The 20,361-nt window shown below is 42.5% G+C and overlaps 1 protein-coding gene across 3 annotated transcripts in view; it reads right to left on the reverse strand.

Annotated features, from left to right (window-relative positions):
* kcnip4a (potassium voltage-gated channel interacting protein 4a) overlaps nucleotides 1-20,361 on the reverse strand; it is a 119,513-nt gene that overhangs the window by 87,518 nt on the left and 11,634 nt on the right. The window contains exons 1-2 of one of the 3 annotated variants that reach the window (XM_076725205.1): nucleotides 18,965-19,123; nucleotides 18,017-18,165 (exon numbers count right to left, since the gene is read on the reverse strand). The exons of the other annotated variants lie outside the window; for them this stretch is intronic. Of the exons in view, the coding sequence (XP_076581320.1) occupies nucleotides 18,017-18,152 (136 nt within the window). The 5' untranslated portion in view covers nucleotides 18,153-18,165; nucleotides 18,965-19,123. Of the gene's footprint in view, nucleotides 1-18,016; nucleotides 18,166-18,964; nucleotides 19,124-20,361 lie in introns of those variants that run through there. 3 annotated transcript variants of the gene reach the window in all.

The raw sequence follows: 20,361 nt of genomic DNA on the forward strand, positions 1-20,361 counted from the left end.
CTGTATACTGTAGGCTGTTAGTGCCTCATGAATTATTAAGTTTTGTATTTTAGGAGGACTTATTTCTCTCAATACAAGAGCCACAACACAAGAAAACTCATCAACAGCAAAGCCACAAATGTCTGCTTCAGCAAAGCCTGCCGGCACGGCATCTGCAGGCTATCATTAGACGAGCGCTGACTGTTATGTCTTCCAGGACCTGAACATATCACTGAACACCAGCATGCGCACAGATTAGCAATATCTGCAGTATTCAGTAGCAACAGTCAGCTTAGTTGAATTTTGGTAAACAAGGCAAACGCCAATACGCCTTCGGCACAGCACAGGAACCTCTAAGGGAACAGAAGTCAAAGTAAACAACCAGTGGATGCAAATCACAGAGCAGATGTCAGCCTCTACCTTGTACTTCAGGACAAAACTGAACTTCAATGTTGACACCTCATCAAAGTTTGAAAGATAACCTGCAAACAGCAATTCTCATTATGTCATCCAATTAAAAACTGTTAATGATAAATCCAGCTGGACTGATCGAACTGTTCTTAGCACTTATTTCAATATCTAAAATGGCAAACTTCCACCTTTGTCTGTGACTGCAACGTGGAGGAGAAACAGTTACATTCACCGTAAAGACAGCGCTGTCATGATCACAGAAGCCAACATGAGTCACCGCACTATGGTACAGGACATTCTGCAGAGTACTGCACATAAAAAAACCCAGGAGGAGACGATAACCGCAGCATCCATTCTGTTTAGCGTTTCATATAGGAATAAATCCTCAGAGACTGCCTGCATAAACACTTCTCCTGCAAGAGCAAGGGGAGAAATAACTGGAAACAGTAGATATACTGTAGAATAAGGGAGATGCATTCAATTTCAGATGGAACAGTTAAGGCTGGGCTCTCTGCCCAGAGTTGCTTACTGAATACACCATTTCATAAGCATCAAAAGATGAGGTGGTAATATGATGCATCATTGCCAAACATGCACAATGACAGTAAAATGGGACATTTTCAGAGCAGAGAGGCAGACAGTTAAAGAACAAAATAACAAGCAAACAAATAAAAAGCTTGAAAATGCACATGCTGTGCTTTCGTGACGATCTCTGAATCCATATCACTTCAACAGAGGCAGTAAAAACCTGGGTCACATGCTGCAAGATGAAATTAAACACATCTTTCAGCACCTGCCCTCAAATGACCGCAATACTTTATCAGCATTAAGTACAGCTTTTTAAAGCATCCTCTCATAAAAGCAAAAGATGAGTGAGCGGTGGGACTTCTCATTTGTGCCTGGCTCATACTTTCTGTCAGGGTGAACCCAATAAAGTCAGGACATGGATGCAGTGCAGCTCTTTTTTTCCTACACATCACATTTATAGTTTTGCTCCGAGGCATGATACAGCTGCCAAAGTTTAAGAACTGTCAGTCGTCCAAGATGTGAAAGGATGGTTTTCATGACTAAATGGCTTTAAACACTGGGTCTAGATTGTGCAACCATGAGGAAACAAGGAGAAGAGCCGTCCCTCTGGAGACGCAGGACACTCCAGAGCTATCAAGCCAAACTGCTGCTATAGTAACCTTTATGAAGAGACAAAGCACGCAGATGCTGTCATCAGGAAAAAGCTTGATCGATTTTGTTAAGCCGCCATTAAGAAAAAGGTTAGCCGATTTGCTAAAAGCATATTAGGAAGAAAAAAACAACAACAATGTCTGAGGGGATCATTTACCCTAGTGATGATAAAGTGCCCCCATGAAACACAGATTAATGCTGCATCTTGCTTGGCAGCTCAAGTTAGCATTTTGGGAATAAAGGTGCTACTACTACTTCTACTAAAAAGTAATGTTTTGTAGATGGAGAACAAAACGCTGTGCAGTGGTTCAACCAGACAGCTGAAAGGGTACCTCTGAGCAACAGTTAAATAAGAATATAAGGAATCACCAGGCACTGGTAAGAGAAACTGCAAGCTTAGCATGAAAATCTGTGAAGATTAAAATACGAACAGGAGCCTGTTTCAGCATCAAGTGCACAATAATGCCTGTAACAAGCTGGAATTAACAGGTGTGTTGCTTTAGCAAAGCTCTTCTTATAACTTTAAAACAGAATTTGAAGGTTAGCCTGAGGTTAGCGCAACTGGAATTGGACCACAGAGTATTTGATCAGCATGCTCTGGACTGACAAATCACAGCTAAAACATATTCAATAAACCAGAAGACCACAGAGGTCCCAAAGAAAAACATCAATATCACGGGTGATTCCTAACTTTTGATCGGTGGTGTACATAAATAAATACAAAAATACAGCAACTCTGAAGGGTCAGTGGTCAGCAGCACAGACAAAACATGCACATAAACTGGGTGGCAGCTACTCTTAAGGGGACTGTTGTTAAGTGTGTGGTTGCAAACATATTGATGGTTGATTCAAAAGGCAGAAAAATCATTGAAGGATTAATGAAGTTGAAGCGGCGGGATGTTATAAAATCAAAGCTTTAGCCGCTCCATTAGTTTACTTACAAGTACGACAAATGAATACTAAACTACATGTTCAAATAGCTCAGCGCTGATATCATTTTGTGGAATAAACACGACGTGATAAGAGAGGCCATCGGCTGGCTTTGGGGGAAAAGCTCTGGGAAGGAACCATTTTGAGGCGAGTAAAACAATTCAGCGCTGCTCCTGAAACACAAGGTGAACGGTAGCTGTGACGATGCAGGGTGTCGCTGCAGATAAGAGTCGGGTCGATATCAGAGGACAGTAATGAATTGCTTATGACATCAGTGTACTAATGTTAGCACAAGTGCTCCTTCAGGGCGCTGCTGAAAAGCACACGGGATGCCTCCTCACTTTAAAATCTACTTTCCCGCTTTGTATGCGCTTTACAGGCTGCTCAGACGTGCGCGTGTACAACAGAGTAATGGATTGTCATGCTGAACATATGGCAGGTTCGGTCTAAATGCTCATCGGGATGCCCACCGCAGTCCGTCCTCATTGGCATTCATTACCATTCTTCAGAATAAGGAGGCTTGTTTTGAAAGGTCATTACGGAAACTGATATAATCCCCTTCATTATAAATCTGCTGATGGGATACTTGAATACGTGAAGCCTGAAATGCAATCTCAGTTTCCTCCTGGTGAGAACGCAGTACTTTATATCTGTCACTACGACTGCACAGGCGACGTTTTATCTGCGCTACACTATCTTGCCGGGAGAGATGAAGGCTCTCAAAACACTGATAAGGGTGACTCGCGTTTTATGTCCCTTCACATGCAGCCCAGAAGGAGCCTGGAATGGATAAACTCTTATATTCTGAGAAACTTTAGCCCAACACAGGATGAGCTTGATCGACAGACAAATGCTTCCTGCGTGCATTTTAATCGCAGGATCTGAAATGGTGAAATTGACTTCCAGCTCTTTTTCAAGGGGCATTAGGTCTTGTATTAACGCCTGCTGACAAAAGCTGCTTTCACACTGGAAGCCTTTATTCTCAGTTCTGATGTGCTGTTGAGATTTTTATGATTTCAGTGTGGCCAATATCCAAAACCAATCTGAAAAGGTGACATGCCATGTCAAATCAACCATGAATGCTTCTTTTGTTGAAGTCTTTGGATGTTTGAAGCAATCCCCAGGGCTCTTAAGTTTTGCGATGACATTGCAGCCACATTCACCTGTTAACACAGGCCAGTTATAATAGGTGCTTTGAATTGAGCTTGAAGCATTTCTCTAAATCTTTATGAGGTCCAGCACCTTATTATCCCTCCACTGAACACTGTCCTTCATGCTCACTAGCTCTGCCAACAGTGTTATATGTTAAACCCACACTATGGGATTGTGACAAAGAAGAGTGCTGAGGGACATAAAAGTTGTATGAATTCTAATATGACTGTTCAGATTGACCATGCATCTGATTTGTAACCACATGTGAAAGTGGATCAAATTGAAAATGATTGATTTTTTTGTCATAACATGATAAAAAAAAAAATGCAATCGGTGTGATACATAAGGAAAATAAGTGATTTGGAGAGCAGCAGCAAAGCCTGGTGCATCTTAAGCACTGTCATTAAGGCAGCTCTTCACCTCTGGCTTTGAACCAAAGACAGCTCTGCCTACATCTGTCAGCAGAGCAGTTGACCTTCTGCATAATGCGTGGACTTATCAAACAGTAAAGGATGCTGGATATTTTATAATGTGGGGGCAAAGAAGTTAATGCATGGGGCCCCTGCAGCTTGATAATGCATGGAGGTGACCTGACTGTGAGCATCACTGATTGGTGATTCTAATGTTTGAACAAAAGAAATACAAAGTTTGAAGTCTCAACTGGCTAAATGGGAAAGTAACTGACATTGAAGGTAAGTAAATACATATGTAAGTTTGTGTTCTGACTTCCTATCAGTCCTGTTTAATGCATATATTTATGGAGTGTGCAATATTGATTCAATTGCCGTTTTTAAAACAAATTTTTTTGTTATAAACCAAAACCAGACAGCCCAAAATAATGCATGGAATCTAGTAAAAGATTAAGAAATACGCACAGCAAGACAGTGACGCCGCTGCAGAAGCATTTAAATAAACTCTACATTACACCAGAAGGAAAGGGACTTCATGACAACAGCAGAGAGAAAAGAGACTGGATCAGCAAACCATGAGGCATCCATCTGTTGGATGAACAGTAATTGAGAAGACGAATATAAGAGCAAAAGGAAACCCCAGATGCAGGCGGGGTGAAAAAAAAAAGATCATGTTGCGATTACTTTGACAGATATTGCAATTCAGATGAGTCATGACTTTAATGGGAACTGGAATTTTTGCAATTAATTTTCACTGCATAAAATCTAAGAATAATGACAAGGTGATTTTTTGCTGAGGTCTGAACCAAGAAAGCATGCATCCCTCACGTCTGGAGGACAGAATTTGTAGGCTGGGGCATCGGTGTAGCAGCGCAATGCTTCATGTATAATGGTACTGTACGACAGCTCCCGTGATAATGCGCTTGGCCATTCTGTAATTTGGCGAATATTTCAATTAATTGTTCAGCCAGCCAGGAACACCAGTTGGCACGTTCATAGCGTGACGCCAGCTTCAAATCTCACAGATCTGTAAACCTTGGTTACAGACTCTGGATCTCTTCCTTAGATTTTGGTGGCATTTTGGGATATCACTGACGGGTCGTGAGAACAGGAAAGAGAGGATAAAAAAAGGAGCATAGTCGAAGGAAATCGCAATACGTCTGAGTAATGAACACATCAAGCCCGGGGACGGTAATGAAGTTCACCCTCTCCTCCTCAACCTCATCACTCAGTGTGATTGAGTGAGGGGTCAGCGTTCGATTTCACTGAGAGCCAAAACAATAATGATGTGGAAAGCATCAGCCCCCCACATTTACTGTTCCTCGGGCCAGCCGGGTCTTTAAACACGATGGCACTAAAGACGCAGACATCATGAATCTCGAACCGTTTTCTGGAGGTGACTGACTGGGGAGAAGGGGGCAGAGTGCGGCACCAGGGAAATGTAGATGGTGTTTAAATTATGGATTTATACTGTGGAGTTCAGCTTCAATTTGAAATGTCGTTGGTTCAGTATTGAATGTTAAGCTAATGTCTGAAAACAGCAGTTTTTCCATTTGCTCACATCTGTTACAAGGACATAATGGCTGCAACTTCTGGTCCATTTATCAATTTATTGGTCACATATCATGTTATTCAAAACACAGAGTCTTCTTAAAGTCATCTGGCATCTTGCAATTAATTTTAAAGCTGCCATGTGTGCTCTCATATTGTAAACCATTAACTTCCAGAAAAAATACACTGTATTTCAAGGATGAATATGAAGCAGCTGGAAATATTGTTTGGGGAATAATCATGAGACAAAGCACAAAAAAATAGACATAATACAAAAGGGTCAACACACATATTTTCAGAAACCTACAGAAAAAAATCCATGGCATGTCTGGCTGACTCCAAATCTGTCATGTTACAAGATACTGACAAGAAAACAATGCATTTGTTTAGCCCAAGACTGACAATGTGATGAATGGTGCCACATGAGGACACAGCTTCATCTCCATATTCTTATTTCCAGCCTGGAAATGCTCAAAATGTTGTTGATAGTGCGGAATTAGATGCAAATCTTGTGCAAATCTTGGGTTTGAATAAAATCGCAGATTTTCTAGGGCATCGATCTTGATATGCTGGCCGGGCACCCTGCATGCAGATCGTTCTGTTTAGGAAGCTGCATCAAACACGTTCCCCTTCGTAGAAACAGACACGTCTCATTCTCCCAAGATTTGACTGCATGTCTTAAATACTGTTACTTTGATACATGTTCAAACAACTGCACAACTCTTGTTGTTTCCGATAATCACATGAGAGATGGTTATGGAAATCTCTCTATGCAGGAGCCAATCTGTCTTTCCTTAATCTCAAAGGAGCACTGAATGTGAGGCAAGCAAAGCCAATAAGGGGGGGCAGCCTCCTTGTTAACATGCTGATGTAACCTAGTAAAGACCAATGCACATGCACGGGATGTATATCATCTCGGGCACAGCCGTTTTTTTCCCCTTGTACAGTCCTAAGAAACGGATTTTGCTACAAAACCTGAGATCACTGAACCAAAGAACGGACTGAGCATTTGGATGGAGTGCGAACATTAATCCTGACACACTGAATCATTGATAAGAGCTATTGTGTGCTGGAGCAAATTCACCAAGGCCACCTCTGGTTGGCTCACTAATAATGTGGCGGAGGTAGCCCTGAGCTTTGGTGGAGGGGAGAGAAAAAATACGAGGCTGGAGATTGGGTTTACTGCTGTGTGGCTGCTTTTTATTTCATAATTCAGAGCTAACCCACAAAGATCCACTAACTGCCATTGTTATGGACCATGCAGAGAGTATAGCAACTGAGGGAGCACTTAAAAAAGGCAGAATTACACTGCAGAACATAACCAGGCTCAACCCCCGTCTGACAGGACAAGTCAGTGTCGACGAGAGATGCAGTATATGATGATCCCACTTCAGCCTTTTAACAAGAGTCCACAGCCTACAGCCACATACGGCTGTCGACGCAATGGTGCTTTGAGCTAAAAGCTAACATCAACAATGCAAACATGGAGATGTTTAGTGGCTAATGCTTGCTGGTGGTACCAATACGCCATGTTTTTTTTAACAATTAAAAAACGATGCATTAAAATTCTACATAAAACACAAATGTTTTTTTTGTTTTTTGTTTTTTTTTAAAAAAGCCTACATGTACATGAATAATTGCTTAGGATCAAAGAGGGAGGCTCGTGGTTTTATATATTCTCCACAGTTATCTCATGAGACCTATTTAATTGGAGATCCCTCTAATAGGCCAGCATGTACCTTAAGGGGATGATTAGGGTTTTTTTTTTTTTTTGAAGCTCAAAACTTTTTAAACTGCTATCATTACTGAACAGAGGATGTTAATTAATCTTAATGGTTTCATTATCGGTATTTGTGTTCAGCTGATGTAAATATTCAAACTTCATTTACAGTAACTCACAGCCGTGTTGAACTCGGGTCCCAAGAGCCAGAAAATATTTTACCGTGCGTAGCATTAGAAATGGCATTTGCAAGAGAAATGTGGCCAAGCATGCTCCATATTATTAAGGTAATCAAAACAGGAGGCCATGTACAGTAGTTCCGCCATGATATAACCTTCAATATTAAATTATTCAGTTGCCCTTAAATCACCAGTAAAGTAATACGGAGTCCCTTGGGAACAATTAGGATTTGGTGTATGGTTGTCTCTATTATTAACCAGCCCAGAGCAAAGACGCACTGAGCAAATCAAAGTGCCAACCTCCCACTGCTGTGGGAGAATTACCTTCCTCTATAACACAAGACGGGACTTTGTTTTCTTGAAAAATCCCCCCCAGATAGCAGCTCTGGTATCTTGGCATCTAAATCCATTCTATAGTAGCGTCGTCTTATAGAAACATTATTATCCAAATGCATCAACTGCAAGGTGTTCCTGGATATGAGATTATTTTAAATGACTGCGCACCTCCAAAGACGACTTGTGTGAAACGACTTGTGGCAGGAGAGAAACACGCCGCATTCCGAATGTACCACGCTCACCTCATCAACTAACTTTTAATTCACTTATTCTGCAGCTGCACATGAAGGCTTCATCTGAACCTTCTAACAGTGGGGGCACAACACTATTCTTTCTTGCAAAAAGCTATTTACTGAATGGCTGCCTTGAAGATGAGAAAAATAAAACAATTTAGTCGCTGCCATGGGAATAGGAAGATTACACCCACCGCCATGCAGTACAAATGATCATTAGTACTGTAATTACTGGGAGGCCATCACGTTTGAAATTCATCAGTAGAAGTGGATTGCCAGTAAGCACTCCTATAAGTACGAGGAAATGCATCACAAGAGGATTATGTGGTGGGCTAATGTCCCGTTTTACAAAAAGGTGCCGTTGTCTCAACTCGCAGTTCCCGGAGAAGAGTTCATGTTTCTTTGTAAACAATTCAGCTCATTCAACACTGTTTGCATGATGTATGAATGATGTACTCAGTGTTACTAATATAAACAAACTATTTGAGGATCGAAGGGTCCTGTTAATAATTTAAAGATGCTGAACATTTTGCATGAATCCAGGCGTGCGCGCTGCGGTCTGAGTGGAATGAAAAAACACTATTACTCCATAATAGGTGCTGTTACTTAAGCAGGTTCCATAATGTCAAACACCCAGCAAGAACTCACGCGTACAATTTATTCTGCCGAGTGACTCTGTTAGTGTTAAGACGGAGTTAACTGTCATAACAAAGCGTATATTGTGCCATGCTAAAAAGCTCTGCAGGCCAGCTGAGAGCCTTCTCTTTTCCATGACCTCATTTTGTTTGGTTTTTTTTTGCAGGACGCCTGGTGTGGTTTATTGACCTAATTCTTGCAGGGTGCACATCCGCTGATAGGCCGACATGCACAAACTACAACAGCTACTTAAGAGTGTGTCGGCCCTGTCCGTTGGGAGCGCTGATACTCGCCTCAAGTGAGACAAAAAATGGGCCTGGTGCCATTAGTGGAGCAGCAAATATAGAGATTGCCCTTAATGTGTAGCTGCATAGGTGAGAAATCTCCCACCTTGTTCTCTGTGAAAGTGAGAAAAAAACCCAGAAGTGCCATTTAAAAAGAATGTTCTGGATTTGATCTACCAAGGAACTAATAAGACACCAATTTCCAATTGTACAGCAAGAAAAGGACCTCGACTTTGACATAAAGGTGAGCTTTCTTTCACACTAAGTTCTATGACAGCATCAAAAATGGAATTCTTCAAGGACGATCAAGGTGCAGGCACCTGCTGGTGTTTCAGTCTGGCTACAACCTTTACTGTATGTCCGACATAGTGCTCAGTATTGTTTGAAATTTGTAAATACCATCGTCAATACCTCCTCTGATTTCCGTAATGATATAACTATGTGATTTCTTCCAGCATCCAACTGAAAGGAACATCAAAAGTAAATAAGTAGCAAATGTGAGCATGTTAATTTCAGGTGAACATAGAGCAGCAAACACTATACCTGCTACACATTAGCATCTAAACGTTGTCACGGTAAGCATGTTAGCTTGCTGATTTCCTCCTCCTTGTGTTGGATGTTCTGGGAGAGGCTAATATAAGGGGCGCTGCAGTGGCTCGGCTCCTGTCAAACGTGTCCAGGTTTATCAGTCTGGCTGCTGCAGACTCCAGTCTTTTCAGCAGATCCCTGCTCGTGTCTCAGAGGAGCAGGTTCTCATTCTGTTGCAGCCTGCCAGCTTCCAGCTAGAATGTGTAACTTTTCTCTGGCATTTCGGACAGAGCTCCCACCTTCAGCCATCTGTCTCTGTCTCTCTTCCTGTGCATGCGCTGTCCTTATCTATTCCTTCCACTCTTTCTCCCGCTAATTACTCTCCCCTTTTCTCTCTCGACTTCTCTATTGTCTCACGTGTCTCTCTCCCTGTCTTCCTATTCTTCACCGTCCAGCGTGTATCTGCTCACAGATGTCCCTCTTGGCTTCGGCGCTCTGCATTACTGGGCTTGAGAGGTCTCTTCCAGCTCCACAGTGAGTCTCACGGGCTCAACTGCAGGGTACTGGCACATGAAGGACTTCCAGTTCAACAGTTAAAACTGTGAGAGCATTTAAATGCCAACAGCATTAAAACCACCTAGAAGGCAGGACTTCTTCACAGCCTCCCAGAATGTCATTTGAGTTTTGTGCAACTTGTGCTTTAGTCTTTCCTGCTCAGTTTGTGGGCTCTTGCTTTGTTGGTTTTTACTAATGAAGTCCAGAAACAGCAAGACCTCTCCATTTGTATCAGTGTGCACATCGGAGTACAGGACAGATAGTGAGGAGATGCGCACAGGTGAGCCTGTCTCCTCTGTTACCGGGGTGGTGATTTGCCTTCCTAATGAGGTTACAATGTTACCATCATTGAATTATTCATTTTGGTCTGACTCCGGAGTGCAAAGCAAATATTTATTCCTCCAAAGAAAGAGCTGCAATTAGGAGTGAAGAAAGCACACTCTATCAGACGAGAGGCAGTCACTGGAAAACAAACTACAAGTCACGCGCTCGTGTAATGACGCTGTTTGGAATGCTGAATCAATACAGCCACCAGAACTTTCACTTCCAAATGGATGAGTTTTACTGTGGTATCATTTCAAAACCGTTATCTCGATTAGTAAAGATGTTAATGTCAAATATATTCCCGCCATCGACCTGCTTTTAGGCGCGATCTTTATAGAGCACATTAAAACTCCGACAGCCAGACAGTGAACTCTGAGGTGTTTTAACTTCAGTCTTTCATCAGGCACCTTGAAATCTGCCAACTGAGTTCACTTTCACTGGAGAGGAATTGCGCTCTCATTTGAATCCTGTTGCTCACCATGGTAACTGATTAGAGCTGCATAATGAATCTACCGTTTTCTGCACAGCTTTGATGTGACTTCACAAATAACAATTATTTTTGAGTCTGTAAGTGAAAAACTGAATGAGTAAAAATATATAAACACACCTTCAATCCTTCAAAGACGGATTTTTCAGTGCCAAATAAGCGGCATGCCAATCAAATTTGCGGTAAATCGATCCAAACAACTCCAAAATGGCATGTTAATAATGACGTCTTTTCTATTGTGCAACCCTCAGACACAGTCTAAGCAGCATGCACCCCGTCCTCTGGGACCAATCTGTCGGCAGGTGCATTGTTGGACGGCAGTTTCACTGCAATGCTCCCAGTAGGACTTCAATCTTATTTCTGTTTCTTCCCACAGTGACAGGTTGATGCAGCCATCTGGGACAGTGCTCACACCTTGTGCTAGACTTGTCACTAAAATGTCATTTGACATGTTTGTCATGGCAAAATGCTGCATTCCAGTTAACGTATGGTTTCACAATAGATTGTGATAGACCTGTCCCAAGTTGATCTGTGGTATCGCCGATTAAAGCAGGGCGTGACTGTTCAAATCAGCAACATAAAGCTTGCTACAAATGCGACTCCTGAGTACTTTGATTTACTCCAATCAGCTGCTTCAAGCTAAGTAGAAATTTAATGAACTGGGTATAGACTCGAAGTGTACAGTGTTATTTTAATTAGGAAATGTTAGAGCTTTGTTTAAAATGTCTCTCCTCAAAGCATTAAAATATCCAGACATACCTAATTATGCTCGGCCTGAGATGCTCATCCTTCACATTGAACATTAAACACATCACACCTTATTAGAGGCGATCTCAGGGGGGCACATGAATGAACTTGCATGCTCTTTTAGGCCTGGCAGCGAACCTCTGCCTGCTGCTTGGATGCTGCCTGACAAACAGCCAGGGGAGATAAATTAGACCGTGACAGGGACAGGTGTGTTCAAGCCGAGTGACACAGACACAAGAAAGTCATTTCTGCCCCACGGCAGCCAAAGGCTTACGAGGTTTCACTGTACCGGGTATCAATCAGGAGGGCCTATTTATAGAGGGCCCGGGCCTCTGCTAGAATACAAACACTTGACTGAAGTAGGTTACCAGCATACAGCTGTCTCACCAGCAGACAGGAGGACAGAGGAGGACGTGTGAGGAAATGAAGGTGGCCAAGTTAAGTTATGCAGAAGCAGTTGATGATTAATGACATTCACAACTTCACACCAACTTTTTCCAGACTTAATATTGTAGTCTGCAGGTAGATAAGGAGCCTTGCTGTCTCTGTGGTGTCTTTCCTGCTCCATTAAACAGGGAACAGTCACCTGGTGGAAGATACTTCACTGCTGATCGTCTTGACGGGGGATGCAATAAAATTTCTACCAATAATCATACGTTTTGGACATTTTTATTGAATATGGAGGGATATAACGTCGCAGTGAGCGGTCAGTTACACAGAAGTGCTTTGGATATCTCAAAGGCGACAAGGAAACGCTAAGACGGTCTGCAGGATCGGCCGTAAGTTTACAGAACCAAGACGCAAATCACGACAAATCTTCATCATCACCGGAAAAGGTCCCATAACAGCAACTGCACCATTATTTTAATGAGGTACAATGAAAGCTAACTTGTATGCTTTTGTCAAGGCAGATGAAGCATGTTTGCAATGTCAAATGTTTACATTTAGATGTTATTGAGGATACTCATCAAACTCAAAATCGTGATTAATATTGATTGATTATTGATTATCATATTATAATTATCCATTTCGTCACCGTTTTGGAGCTTTTGATTCTATACCATAACATTCATCAGCACACGGAGTTCGCCCACTGTCAGGAAACTGAAGAAGTTACTTTTTCAAAGAGTTACCAAGTCTGTGGAAAAACCCCCGCATGCGACAACAATTGCATATTTAATGATGTGTACAATGAGTTCCTGGTATAGCTCAGACAAAAGGAGCCGGGTTGGTTACCAGCGAGCTGTCACGTGTTGGACCACGCAGTCAGCTGCATCCAACGGACCCGACTGGAGTGTGAGAGTTATTGTCTGTCAACAGGCTACTTGAAGGTGTTTTACAAACAACATGGATCGCTGGGGTCGCCTCCTCTCTGGCTAATCCCTGGCTATTAGCTGCTAATCCCTGTTTATCAACGGAGGCGTGTGGGTCGTGGCCAAGTCTGAGAAAGAGAACGCGAGGCTCACTGTCGTGTGACATAATGGAAAGTGCTTCTCGAATCACGGGTGCTTCGGACGGGTGACATTTGAGCCATTTATAGAATTGTTTTGGAGAGCATTGTATATGACCAGCACAAAAGCTTTTCAGCTGTTAATAAGGCAGTGATGACTATAAACTTATTTTCTGCACTGGAAACATCAACTTTAATGCACCAATAAAATATGCAAGATTCTAAGTATGCAGAGATGCAAAACACACTGGCCAAGGCATTTCTACAAATTCATGATTCTCTGAGTGCACTTGCTGTAAACAAAGTGCAGTACTTTCTCTATGGCTGTCACCAGTAGCAGCTAGCTCCATGAATAAGATTAATATCAGGGAGAAGCATCACCGTTGGATCCTTGCCTCCTCACTATCTACCAACCATTTCTAGAACATATGAATCAAATAAATGACAACAGTTAGGACATGTCTGCATCGCAGGCAGCCAGCAGTCCCTCGGCAATCGCTCTTCTTCCCCTCTGCTCCGAACTGAGAGGCTACATGCTGCGTCAACTCCCCCTCTAATCCATCATTGCCTTTTTCCATTTTCACCTTACATCTACAGAGGCCTGCACTCTTGACCAAGTGGGGAAATAGATTAAAATGGAAAGTGAGTTGCTTCTCCAAAAGCAGGACACATGATCTAGACCGACGAGCCAATTTGTGATTTCTGATTGAAAAAAAATAAATCCTTCCCACTGCACTCATCAAGGACAACCACCCCAGGAAGCTCTTAATGATATTTAACATTTTCTCCAAAGCAGAGCATTGCGGTGACCGGTGTTTCTTCTCAAGGTTTAAGGGTCCTTTCAGCAATGCTTCTCACCATGGTGTCGGACTGCTGCATGTGGCCTCACGCCGCGAGCAAGCTCTTCAGCAATTAATTCAAATCAGTGACGAGAAGCAGTGGGATTGCGACATGAAGTTATCACAAAGACATCCTGACGCGTGCGGAATTCAAAAAAAGCCGGAGGTTTTTAGGCTGACGACAAAAGAACATTGAATTCACAGCTTCCTCGTGAGGGTTCATTAGCGTTGACATTAAATAAATCAATCTTCAGGCATTCCTGTGCTGCTTGAAGGACATGACCCTGGCATGCAGTCTCAAGGTGGTGGGATTCTGCTGCTTATGGCCTCGCAAGGTAAAGCCATGGAGAGCAGTGGAGCACGCACGTGGATGTATATAAGAAGAAACTGGGTAACAGCAACTCAGATTGCATGTCTAAAGCTATGGCACAGATCTGAGAGAAGCAATAGCCAGAGAGTGCAAAGGTGTGTTGGCTAAGGTGGGAATTAATGGCACCGCGCTGTAGATGTTCCATTGAGCGAAGCAGCCGCTGTTACACTGGATGCATGTAGAATATTATCTTTAACAGCACAACAAAGGAGATAAAGAAGCAAAATACACAAACGGTTCTCGACCAGTCAGAAAAATAACGATACTCTGCGCGATGTGCTGGATGTCTGAAGAGAAAGCAGAATGCGAGCTGAGCATTCATGTGTGCTTAATATTTCAATATTAAGAAACACATCCCAGTTATATTGAGTGCATGTGGGGCTACTGCAGTGCAGTGCATTGACTGAATTTATGACAGTATCACCACCTGAGTTTTAAAAGACACGTGATGTATGGGGGGGGGCATCTTGCAGTGTTGTTGTATTAGATTATATTGTATTATATTGACTGCACTGGTGTTGATATTGTGCCGGCGTTTGCACATAAGCCAGGTAAACAATATTTATTTAACAATATTAGTGTTGTTCTTTTGGTGGATTTGAGGCGCTGCTGCAGCAAATGACATACATGTTCAATTATGCATACTATGTAATATTGGCAGCACCAAATGAAATGATTCACTCTTTGGCAAAATTGTATCTTATTCAAGGCACTGCTCCTTAAGTGCTTTGAATGCAGCAAACACTACACCAAGCAGCCATTCATTTAATCTGTAGCTTGCTGCCCTCTGCTGGCAGAAAAGATGAGGTACAGTGTTGTGTTTCAACAATAAACTGTCTGGAATGAAAGGAGTTAAATTACATAAAAGGGGACACTAACAAATTCTAATTCTTGCAGAAAAAAGTAATTTTTCTTCAATATTATCTTTGCTACACAACAGTAAATTTGAACCTGGCTGCACAAATACCTGATCCAAAAACAGGCCAGAAACATTTGGGACATGCACTACTGCATGTCATTATTTCCCTCAGTGGCTGAAACAGCTGACCCATTTGAGGATGTCAGAGAGACAGCGGGACTTTGTAAAATAGTCCCTCGGAGCAGACGTCTGTCCCGTGGGCACAACATGGGGCTGGTGTATTTCAAGAAACACCTGCTTTGGTGAGCGTGCTCATTTTCTGGAGACTGCTCCAACATCCGGAGGGTACGATTGCCACCTGGCAGGTTTATAGTGTGAACGCCTGCATGCTGGGAGGTTATTCTGGGCAACACCAGGGGATAATATTATTAGTTCGAGACAACGCCTAATGACGAAAACACCTTGCATATGCTCGGAGAGAAGGCTTAAAATCCAAAATAACTGTTACGTTATTGTTCCTGTGTTCGCTCTCCATGGTTTTCTTGATGCGTGTGTTAAACATAGACATTAGACAAAGAAGAAACAGTTAACGTTTGGAAAGTCAAAGTTCAATTTCAAACCTAAATAAAGTTCCTAACTCCATTGCTGCAATTCTACTGGAAACAGTTATTGTCATTCGCAGTGCTGTGTTCCTGTTTCAGCTCCAGCTTCAGGCGGTATGAAAATGCGACCTACCCTGGGATGGAGGCTGCATGTTTTCCAATAAAAAGGGAGCAGCGAGAGGAATGAAAGTCTGAATAAATGCTCTGTCTAATTCAAAATGGGCCTGACAGAAACACCTGGGTCCCGGTGTGGCTCCAGCTGTGGCTGCCAGCATGCATGTTATTAGAGGGATAGATCCAGATGACAACTGTGCAGGTGCACGCACTCGCATGCATGCAGACGCACGAAACAGGGGCCGACCCTGGGCTACAAACAAGAAGAAACTATCCTGATTATGTGATCAAGAACCTGCACCTGCCCCCACCTAATCAATACAGAATGAGAAAAGCTTTCTTTTTCCGGCGAAAGGTGAATATGCATAATCTCTCATCTCTTATTCATGGAAAGAACAGCTGTTTTGGAGTCTTTCTGTTGTTGTTTTCCCCTGCAGAAAAATCTTCCCTGCAGATGTCATTTAGTCCCAACAGTGACATTCACGACTGTTGAACAGCACCCTGAATCACATCCGAACACAACACGTTAATCTGACAAGGCATATCAATGTGGAACAGCACCTGCCAATTACAAAAAGCTCCACGTATTACGGTAATGCTTGACATGTCACTGACTTTTAACACAATCATGTGGAACTAATGAAAAGCAACAATAAAAACAGATAAGGGAAGAAGAAGAAGACTTTGTACTGTGGCCAAACAAACACACACAAGAGCAAGTATCACGTTTTAAAATATGCCCATACCCACAGTTTATGTGCATAAATGCCAAACTGAAGAAAAAAAATATTTTACAAGAAAGGTAGCCATGTTTTTTTATGCCAACATCTAATCCAAGCTCTCAGAAATCTGCTATTCATAATAGAACTACATAAAAAAAAACAGACATTTAAATGATTTCCTCATTTAAGAAAAGGGGCTCTGGTGTTTTGAAATGTGACCTAATGGCCTCTGCCAGTGATTTCCCTCTGTGTTCTACCGCTTGATATGTTGCCTCTTCCACTCGCAAGGAAATGTAGCTATTAATCCTGTTTTCTAAGGCTATGTGGCCATTGTGAATATATCACCCAAGAAGTAATCAATACCGATCCACATTCAAAGTGAATGAATTTACTGGAGCTGTCGACTGTGACGCGTGGCGCAACGCCGCTCTGATCATTTCTCACTCCCGAAAAATCATAAATTCTGCTGTTGCTATGAGGCGAAAGGACGACTGATCAATAGCGCATGAATATGTTTTAGATGTCGTCCACAGCCTGAGTGTTTTTTGGACCGAGTGCATTCTGCACTCTGGCGCTTTTGTTCCATTTGGTCTGGTCAAATCTCAGGTTAATAGCACATTTAATGGGTGTATCGTGTTACCGTTCAATTCAATCTTAAATACGTGTAATCAGTTTATCCTCAGTCGTTACTGCGGTCCTCTTTCAGGGCCAGCTGTACTTCTGACATTCCCTGGACATACATCTGGAACTTCGATCTCCAGTTTAGACAACTTTCTCTGGGTAACGTACTGCTTACTAAACTGACTTTAAGTACACTAAACGCTATTTCCGCCTTGTTTTTGAAATAAATGATGTGATGAATGCATTATCGACCCTGCATTCATTTTTCTGCCCTCATCAATCCACCCCGTGCATAATATTGCCAGATTCAACAGGCACCAACTGTTCTATTACACAAACGCATAAATTCTGTACTTAGCCCTGCAAAAATGTTCCTTCCCTCTGTAAAATGCTGATATTTTACTTGTGTTGGTTTTACAGTCCCCTCGGCCATCTGAGCACTGACCACACACAGCCATAAAGACACAGCTGTTCCCCTTTTTTGCTGCAGAGACCATATCTTCTTTACGTGCTCACTAGGAAGCTCACTCTGAATGTGAAGGTACCCTACTTTTCATTATTTAAAAGCCACCAGATATAATCACTCGTCAAAGTCATTCATCTTAATTTTGTTCATCTTTTGCAGCTCATTTTAATCAGGCAGTGTCTTGAAATCTAGACAAACCCGACTGAGGAGCTGACAGCCAATTATCTTACAGTGTGAATGAGAGTGGGTTAAATCACATTCACGTGGATGAGGTGCACCGCCTCGGTTCTGCATAGCTTTTATCTGTACCCCTACAACTGTGGTTTTTGTACCTTTAGGGTTCGGGGAGGCCCAGGTGATGATGCGCCGCACCAGGCAGCAGTTGAGCAGGACTTTCTTGGAGAAGCCATCTTTGCGGAAATGCTGCAGGTCTTCCCTCCACTGGGTCCTCTTGGTTGGTGTACACATGGCTGGAACGTCTCTATTTTGAAATACAGCGTTGCATGATTTGCGAGTAAATCCTGTGCAGATAAAGGCCTAGTCATCTGGGTACTTCTCAAAGGGCTGCGAGTCGGCCGGAAATGTAATTCTAAACACGATTATTCTTAGCCTCATGATTCAAATGATGACCCCTTCACATCCTCTTGGTAAACACTCAAACACAAACAACTACAGCCTCTGCAGCGTGCAAAACAAACTGTTAGAAGTTCAGGCAATACACCTGAGAACATGCTAATTAGGGAGGTTTTTTTTGCCCCCAGTTATGCATGGCCATAATGAAATGCGAGACATTTCAGCGTGCCCTTTTGGAACTGGAAACTGCTCGTCTTTTTCAAGAAGGCAAGTTATTCCTCCAGCTATTCCAGCGCCCATGATGGTGAAAGTAAACATACCGAGCAGATAGTCTTAATGCAAACTGGCAAGCAGTGATCCCTTGCCTGTGATCTGCCTTGCTCTAAGAGATTTTCAAATGAAACCAGCAAATATCCTGAATGTCTCCAGATCACTCTCCCTGGGTCAAACATAGAAGATTTTATGACGCTACTAAATAAAACATGACCTCAAGGTACCCTACCTCATTCAGTACTATGATTACAATGCCCCAGAAGGTCCCATTTCAAGAGCAGAAGTTTCAGACATCAACACACCTCACACCCATCATGCAGCCGGTCTGACCGGAGGGCTTTTGCTTTGCTCTCAGGATCGCAAATTTCTATCCTCCAACACACAGAAATTGAGGTCCTAACTGTTATCAATTGTCCCTCTGAGCTTCATCTTACCTTGCTTCACAGGCTCAAGCACGATCAGGCTCACGCTCTCTCTGCTTCCTCAGTCTGCAAGTGATCCTCAGGTTTCACGCAAGCACTGTCCCTTTCCTGAGCTGATCAACAGAGTGTGAAAGGGGGTGGGAGGAGGAGGAGGAAGAAGAGAGTGAGGATCGCTCTGTGAAGCAGAGAGAGTGAATGAGTGAGAGAGAGAGAGAGAGAGAGGACTGTTGGAAGACACTATGGCTCTGGTTCAAGTTGGAGACCTTATTTGTGCATTTTTATTTAAGTATGAGAGGAAGAGGAGAGAGCCAAAGATGCTGGTCGGGCTGCGTTCACATCGGATCCCTTTGATCATCCTCCTTGAGCCTCTTAAAACACATGAAAGCCTTCAACACCCCCCCACCCCCACACATACACACACACACTTAACACACCCACTCCCTCAAACAGATCAGTGTCACAATCAGAAAAATCTACGTTGTAAAACTATTCCATAAGGGAAGAGCTGGGTGCTGAACATCAGCTCTTTCTTTGAAAGGACTGAAATGGAAAAAGAATCAAAAAAGCTGACAATGAACGCCTCATCAGATTCATTGTATTGTTGACTTATTCTTTGATCAGATAATTCCTGATTTTAATAGAACTTTTGCCAGTTTTAAACTGCACTTTATTCAGGCAAAAGACAAGTGTCTTTACCGGCTCTATCAGGTTGTACTTTGGCACTGCAGTGCTTTAATCTTAATAGTAACGTCAGCATACAAACATACTCACAATGACAATGCTAGCATGCTGATGTTTAACAGGCATAACTGCAGACGCACCAACACAGATACTGATATCGGATATTGGTCCGATAGGGACCCATATAGCAGGATCAGGTATCAGTGACAATGGGCCGATGTGGTATTGAATGCCATCATTTTAATCATTAATAATTCAGTAAATGTATATGCATGTATGTATTTGTTACATTTCGCTTTACACGGCTAGGAAAGCAACGTTTAAGTCAATGTTGTCAAACACATAAAAGAATGATCACCACACAATCAGGTACACAGATTAGTGATGAAACACTGTTATCATAGATGTACTCAGTGTCAGAATTCAGAATCAGATCAGAGCTGAAAACAGTGGATCGGTGCACCCCTTGGTATAATGTTTACCATGTTCATCAACTTAGCATGCTAACATCTGCTTATTAGTAACAACCACAAAGTACAGCTAAGGCTCATGAGAATGCCATTAGTTTTGCAGAAAAGAGTTCACGGCAAACACTGCTGGTAGGATGTCATGGAGAAACATCCCTAAAACTCCCGGCTCCAGGACCCTCGTCCTGCACCTTTTTCTGCCCTTTGATCTCTGTGTGTGCCAAATTGATTTGATTCATTTTAATTAACAAGTCAGCCTTT

This window comes from Chaetodon auriga, chromosome 24, assembly GCF_051107435.1.
Source record: "Chaetodon auriga isolate fChaAug3 chromosome 24, fChaAug3.hap1, whole genome shotgun sequence".
Lineage (NCBI taxonomy): Eukaryota > Metazoa > Chordata > Actinopteri > Chaetodontiformes > Chaetodontidae > Chaetodon > Chaetodon auriga.